Genomic DNA, 7,432 nt, shown 5'->3' with positions numbered 1-7,432 from the left:
CTTTTTTCTCTGGAGCGTAGGAGGCTGAGGGGTGATCTTATAGAGGTCTATAAAATAATGAGGGGCATGGATCAGCTAGATAGTCAATATCTTTTCCCAAAGGTAGGGGAGTCTAAAACTAGAGGACATAGGTTTAAGGTGAGAGGGGAAAGATCCAAAAGGGTCCAGAGGGGCAATTGTTTCACACACAGGGTGGTGAGTGTCTGGAACGAGCTGCCAGAGGTAGTAGTAGAGGCGGGTACAATTTTGTCTTTTAAAAAGCGTTTGACAGTTGCATGGGTATAGAGGGATATGGGCCAAATGCGGGCAATTGGGATGAGCTTAGGGGGTTTAAAAAAAAGGGCGGCATGGACAAGTTGGGCCGAAGGGCCTGTTTCCATGCTGTAAACCTCTGATTCTATGATCTCAATTCTAAAAGGTTTACGCCTTATCCTCAAACTATGACCCCACCATCGGGAACATTCTTTCTGAATCTACCCTGTCTAACCCTGTTAGAATTTCTATGAGATCCCCTCTCACTCTTCCAAACTCCAGTGAATATAATCCTAACCGATTTAGTCTCTCCTCATATGACAGACCTGCCATCCCAGGAATCAGCCTGGTAAACCTTCGCTGCACGCCCTCTGTAGCAAGGACATCCTCACCCTCCACCCCCCCAAAACCAAACCAACATAATACAATAGACGTGGATGAATCTGATAAAAAAATAATCCTTTATTTATGCTTCCTGCGTCTCGCTGTCTCCCCACAGATATCCAACGCCTGTACTTGGCAGCTGATGATGGGGTGTGGGATGGGGGATGGGGGAGGCAGAATCTGCTTCTCACCCTCCGTCAGTCTCCTCTCGCCGCTGCTCACTCATCTTCCACGGGAGCCTGGAGCTGTAAAATACAACACAGCATCCCTCACACAACACCTAGAATATCCACCTTTCACACTGGGTAGCCCTGGTCGGAATGTCCCCAGCGTTAACCCCCTCGCTGGGGCGAGATCAGTCGCAGAGGTAATGGTGTCTCTCTCTGTACAATACTCCCACACCCGTCCACATCGGATTCAAGGTTATTTATGATTTTTTTCTTTACTCATTCTTGGGCCATGGGCGTCACTGGCTGGGACAGCATTTATTGCCCATCCCTAGTTGCCCCTTGGAGGGCAGTTGAGAGTCACCCACATTGCTGTGGCTCTGGAGTCACATGTAGGCCAGACCGGGTAAGGACGGCAGATTTCCTTCCCTAAAGGGCACCAGATGGGTTTTTCCGACAATGGGTCATCAGTAGATTCTTAATCCCAGATATTTTTTATTGAATTCAAATTCCACCATCTGCCGTGGGCGGGGATTCGAACCCGGGTCCCCCAGAACATTAGCTGAGTTTCTGGATTAATAGTTTAACGATAATACCACTAGGCCGTCACATGATATTAACACTGCAATGAAGTTACTGTGAAAATCCCCTATCGCCACACTCCGGCGCCTGTTCGGGTAACACCGAGGGAGGATTTAGCACAGCCAATGCACCCTAACCAGCACGTCTTTCGGACTGTGGGAGGAAACCGGAGCACCCGGAGGAAACCCACGCAGACACGGGGAGAATGTGCAGACTCCAAGCCGGGAATCGAACCCGGGTCCCTGGCGCTGTGAGGCAGCAGTGCTCACCCACTGCGCCACCCCACCTTCACCCACTGCAAGCTCAGACTTCAGTGAAATCTGCCCCCCCCACCCCACTTGCTCGATTACCATCCTATGCACATGATAGTCCCGTCCGAACCTCTTCAGGCACTCAAGTCTGAGGGGAGGATTAATCCCACAACAACTTGCACCCACTGATGTTGTCAAGGCACTGCATAGACACGCAAATCAGAACTTGGCCCTGGAGATGCTGACACAAAATGAGAGTTCTTGGTGGGTGTGTGTAACGTCTGAGCAAGGATTGGGTCGCTAACACGAAACAGAGTATGGGCAAATGGGTAATTTTTGGATTGGTAGGATGGATTGAATGGAATGCCACAGGAATCAGTGCTGGGACCACAGTGATTTACAATTTATATCAATGATTTGGATGAAGGGGCAGAAGGTCTGGTCGCTAAATTTGCCGATAAAGCAAAAGGTGGGGGACAGTAAGCTGTGAAGAGGACGTAAGGAGTCTGCAATGGGCAGGTTCAGTGAGCGGGCAATAATTTGTCAGATGGAGTACAACGCGGGGGAAATGTGTCCACTCTGGCAGCAAGAACAAAACAGCGACTGATTGGGATGGAGAGAGATTGGGGAACTCTGAGGTACAGAGGGATCTGGGCATCCCGGGACATGAATCAGGAAAGGTTCGCCTGCATCTACAGCCAGTGATTAGGAAGACAAATGGAACGTTGTTTATCGCCAGGGGAACGGAATGTAAAAGCCGGGAAGTCTTGCTCCAGATGTTGGCGAGACCACATCTGGAACACTGTATACAGTACATGATTTTATGGAATGGTGGAGCAGGCTCGAGGGGCCGAATGGCCTGCTCCTAATTCGCACGGTCATTTCAGGAGCCGTCGGGGCAGGTGTCCACATGGTCAGTTTTAAGGAGAGAGGTTTCGGGAGGGAGTTCCAGAGCTTGGGGCCCCCCAGGCCGCTGAAGGCACGGCCGCCAATGGCGGAGCGATGGGAATCTGGGGTTGGGGGAGATGCTCAAGAGGCTGGAATTGGGGAGGCTTTTTTAAAAATATCCACGGAGGGCCAGTAATGTGGCTGTGCCCCGGACTGTGCCACATTACTGGCCCTCGTACCTCTGGGCTAGAGAGAGCCAAGAAACACGGTGTTCACACAGGAACAGGAGGCGGCCATTCAGCCCCTCGAGCCCAGTTGGATCTCTGCTGGTCTGCATCTTAACCCCTGCCGCCCCCTCCCCGCCTTCCTTTACCCAACGCAAATCTCTCAATCTCAGTTTGGGACAGTTCCAATTGACCCCCCCGCAGCCTCTGCAGTTTTCTGTGGGAGAGAGTTCCAGATTCCCACTCCCCTCTGTGTGATGAAGCACTTCCCAATATTCCCCCCCCTGAACGGGCGGGCTCCAATTTTAACATTCAGCACCCCCTCCCCGACACTTTGTTCTGGAATCTCCCCTCTCCCCCACCACCTGAGGAAGGAGTTTCTCTCTCTCGACCCTATCCAATCCTCTAATCATCTTAAACCCCCCTCGATGAGATACCCCCCCCCCTCGTTCCTCCACACTCGAGGGGACACTAGCCTCCTCTGAGTTTTAAAAAGTTTATTCGTGTAAGCAGTAAGCTTACATTAACACTGCAATGAAGTTACTGTGAAAATCCCCCAGTTGCCACACTCCGGCGCCTGTTCGGGTAACACCGAGGGAGAATTTAGCACGGCCAATCCACCGAACCAGCACGTCTTTCAGACTGTGGGAGGAAACCGGAGCACCCGGAGGAAACCCACGCAGACACGAGGAGAACGTGCAGACTCCACACAGACAGTGACCCGAGCCGGGAATCGAACCCGGGTCCCTGACGCTGTGAGGCAGCAGTGCTAACCCACTGTGTCACCGTGCTGCCCCGGGTCCCTGGCGCTGTGAGGCAGCAGCGCTAACCCACTGTGTCACCGTGCTGCCCCGGGTCCCTGGCGCTGTGAGGCAGCAGTGCTAACCCACTGTGTCACCGTGCTGCCCCGGGTCCCTGGCGCTGTGAGGCAGCAGTGCTAACCCACTGTGTCACCGTGCCGCCCCGGGTCCCTGGCGCTGTGAGGCAGCAGTGCTAACCCACTGTGTCACCGTGCTGCCCCGGGTCCCTGGCGCTGTGAGGCAGCAGTGCTAACCCACTGTGTCACCGTGCCGCCCCGGGTCCCTGGCGCTGTGAGGCAGCAGTGCTAACCCACTGTGTCACCGTGCTGCCCCGGGTCCCTGGCTCTGTGAGGCAGCAGCGCTAACCCACTGTGTCACCGTGCTGCCCCGGGTCCCTGGCGCTGTGAGGCAGCAGCGCTAACCCACTGTGCCAGCGTGCTGCCCCGGGTCCCTGGCGCTGTGAGGCAGCAGTGCGAACCCACTGTGCCACCGTGCTGCCCCGGGTCCCTGGCGCTGTGAGGCAGCAGTGCTAACCCACTGTGTCACCGTGCCGCCCCGGGTCCCTGGCGCTGTGAGGCAGCAGCGCTAACCCACTGTGTCACCGTGCTGCTCCGGGTCCCTGGCGCTGTGAGGCAGCAGTGCTAACCCACTGTGTCACCGTGCTGCCCCGGGTCCCTGGCACTGTGAGGCAGCAGTGTTAACCCACTGTGTCACCGTGCTGCCCTGGGTCCCTGGCGCTGTGAGGCAACAGCGCTAACCACTGTGTCACCGTGCCGCCCCGGGTCCCTGGCGCTGTGAGGCAGCAGTGCTAACCACTGTGTCACCGTGCTGCCCTGGGTCCCTGGCACTGTGAGGCAGCAGTGCTAACCCACTGTGCCACCGTGCCGCCCCGGGTCCCTGGCGCTGTGAGGCAGCAGTGCTAACCACTGTGTCACCGTGCCGCCCCGGGTCCCTGGCGCTGTGAGGCAGCAGCGCTAACCCACTGTGTCACCGTGCTGCCCCGGGTCCCTGGCGCTGTGAGGCAGCAGTGCTAACCCACTGTGCCAACTGTACTCGGGATTTAACAATTTCAGCCCCGAACTCCCTCCGAGGATAATATTCCCAATCCTTGGTCGACGGAAAGGGAATAGATTCAGACAATTAAAATAAAAGTACTCACAGCATCGGCAAGTTGTGTCCAGCTCAGGGCCATGACGACACTGTCATCGGCTGTGGGAGGAGTCTCGAGGTTCCAGTAAGTCAGCGAAGAGAATGTTGACTTGGCCCTGACTGTCCGCTCCTGCGATGGGACACACATTCTTATCACCCGGGATTGTCTAATGTCACTGCCATTCTGCACCATCCAAGGGGCGCCGTGCCACGGCAGGGTCGATGCCACGCCACGGCAGGGTTGGCGCCGATGGAGGGGCGCCGCGCCATGGCAGGGTCGGTGCCACGCCACGGCAGGGTTGGCGCCGAGGGAGGGGCGCCGCGGCAGGGTCGGCGCCGAGGGAGGGGCCACGCCAGGGGAGGATCGGCACGAGGGGTGCCGCGCCACAGGAGGGTTGGTGCCGCGCTGCGGCAGGGTCGGCGCTGAGGGGGCGTCGCGCCGCGGGAGGATCGGCACGAGGGGCGCCACGCGAGGATCGGCACGAGGGGCGCCACGCCGTGGGAGGGTCGGCGCCCCCTGCGGCAGGGTTGCTGCCGCGCCGTGGGAGGATTGGCACGAGGGGTGCCGCGTGAGGATCGGCACGAGGGGCGCCGCGCCGTGGGAGGATTGGCATGAGGGGCGCCGTGCGAGGATCGGCATGAGGGGCGCCGTGCGAGGATCGGCATGAGGGGTGCCACGCGAGGATCGGCATGAGGGGCGCCGCGCCGTGGGAGGATTGGCATGAGGGGCGCCGTGCGAGGATCGGCACGAGGGGCGCCACGCCGTGGGAGGGTCGGCACGAGGGGCGCCACGCCGTGGGAGGGTCGGCGCCGAGGGGTTGCCGCGCCATGCCGGGGGGGGGGGGGGGGGGGTTCAGTGCTGAACCAGCCCATGCCCCTCAAAGTCCCCAACGTCGGCAGGATGACTGAATGCTCTCTCACCTCCTCCTCCTCCAGGCTTGGCTCACGGTCCTCCTTCAGAACCAGTCCGATGTATCCCGGGGGCACAGGGAGATCCCGTCCCCGCAGGGCCCGGCCCCGGTAGGACACCTGCAGCTCTGAGAGAAATCATCTGTTACCAATTCACCCTCAACGCACTTGCAGACTGGGGGAGTGCGGGGGGGGGGGGGGGGGGGGGGGGAGGAGTGCGGGGGGGGGGGGGGGGGGGAGTGCGGGGGGGGGGGAGTGCGGGGGGGGAGTGCGGGGGGGGGGGGGGAGTGCGGGGGGGGGGAGTGCGGGGGGAGTGCGGGGGGGGGGGGGGGGAGTGCGGGGGGGGAGTGCAGGGGGGGGGGGGGGGGAGTGCGGGGGGGGGAGTGCAGGGGGGGGGGGGGAGTGCGGGGGGGAGGGGAGGGGCGGGGGGGAGGGGAGGGGCGGGAGAGGGAGAGGAGGGGCGGGAGAGGGAGAGGAGGGGCGGGAGAGGGAGAGGAGGGGCGGGAGAGGGAAGGAGGGGCGGGAGAGGGAGAGGAGGGGCGGGAGAGGGAGAGGAGGGGCGGGAGAGGGAGAGGAGGGGCGGGAGAGGGAGAGGAGGGGCGGGAGAGGGAGAGGAGGGGCGGGAGAGGGAGAGGAGGGGCGGGAGAGGGAGAGGAGGGGCGGGAGAGGGAGAGGAGGGGCGGGAGAGGGAGAGGAGGGGCGGGAGAGGGAGAGGAGGGGCGGGAGAGGGAGAGGAGGGGCGGGAGAGGGAGAGGAGGGGCGGGAGAGGGAGAGGAGGGGCGGGAGAGGGAGAGGAGGGGCGGGAGAGGGAGAGGAGGGGCGGGAGAGGGAGAGGAGGGGCGGGAGAGGGAGAGGAGGGGCGGGAGAGGGAGAGGAGGGGCGGGAGAGGGAGAGGAGGGGCGGGAGAGGGAGAGGAGGGGCGGGAGAGGGAGAGGAGGGGCGGGAGAGGGAGAGGAGGGGCGGGAGAGGGAGAGGAGGGGCGGGAGAGGGAGAGGAGGGGCGGGAGAGGGAGAGGAGGGGCGGGAGAGGGAGAGGAGGGGCGGGAGAGGGAGAGGAGGGCGGAGAGGGAGAGGAGGGGCGGGAGAGGGAGAGGGAGAGGAGGGGCGGGAGAGAGGGAGAGGGAGAGGAGGGGCGGGAGAGGAGAGGGAGAGGAGGGGCGGGAGAGGGAGAGGGAGAGGAGGGGCGGGAGAGGGAGAGGGAGAGGAGGGGCGGGAGAGGGAGAGGGAGAGGAGGGGCGGGAGAGGGAGAGGGAGAGGAGGGGCGGGAGAGGGAGAGGGAGAGGAGGGGCGGGAGAGGAGAGAGAGGAGGGCGGGAGAGGGAGAGGAGGGGCGGGAGAGGGAGAGGAGGGGCGGGAGAGGGAGAGGAGGGGCGGGAGAGGGAGAGGAGGGGCGGGAGAGGGAGAGGAGGGGCGGGAGAGGGAGAGGAGGGGCGGGAGAGGGAGAGGAGGGGCGGGAGAGGGAGAGGGAGAGGAGGGGCGGGAGAGGGAGAGGGAGAGGAGGGGCGGGAGAGGGAGAGGGAGAGGAGGGGCGGGAGAGGGAGAGGGAGAGGGGGGGCGGGAGAGGGGGGGCGGGAGAGGGGGGCGGGAGAGGGGGGCGGGAGAGGGGGGGCGGGAGAGGGGGGGCGGGAGAGGAGGGGCGGGAGAGGGAGAGGAGGGGCGGGAGAGGGAGAGGAGGGGCGGGGAGGGAGAGGAGGGGCGGGAGAGGGAGAGGAGGGGCGGGAGAGGGAGAGGAGGGGCGGGAGAGGGAGAGGAGGGGCGGGAGAGGGAGAGGAGGGGCGGGAGAGGGAGAGGAGGGGCGGGAGAGGGAGAGGAGGGGCGGGAGAGGGAG

The 7,432-nt window shown here is 62.3% G+C and overlaps 1 protein-coding gene across 1 annotated transcript; it reads right to left on the bottom strand.

The window, feature by feature from the left end:
- Nucleotides 1-694: 694 nt before the first annotated feature.
- On the bottom strand, nucleotides 695-5,734 carry rnaseh2c (ribonuclease H2, subunit C; the record flags this gene model as incomplete). Its single annotated transcript, XM_078208460.1, has 3 exons — nucleotides 695-881; nucleotides 4,708-4,827; nucleotides 5,619-5,734. Coding segments are annotated over 3 exons (263 nt in total), but the record flags the coding sequence as incomplete, so codon positions are not given.
- Nucleotides 5,735-7,432: the final 1,698 nt, after the last annotated feature.

Source organism: Mustelus asterias, unplaced genomic scaffold, assembly GCF_964213995.1.
Source record: "Mustelus asterias unplaced genomic scaffold, sMusAst1.hap1.1 HAP1_SCAFFOLD_3736, whole genome shotgun sequence".
Classification (NCBI taxonomy): Eukaryota; Metazoa; Chordata; class Chondrichthyes; order Carcharhiniformes; family Triakidae; genus Mustelus; species Mustelus asterias.
The sequence above is the reverse complement of the archived record's forward strand: the minus strand, read 5'-3'. Positions and strand labels throughout refer to the sequence as shown.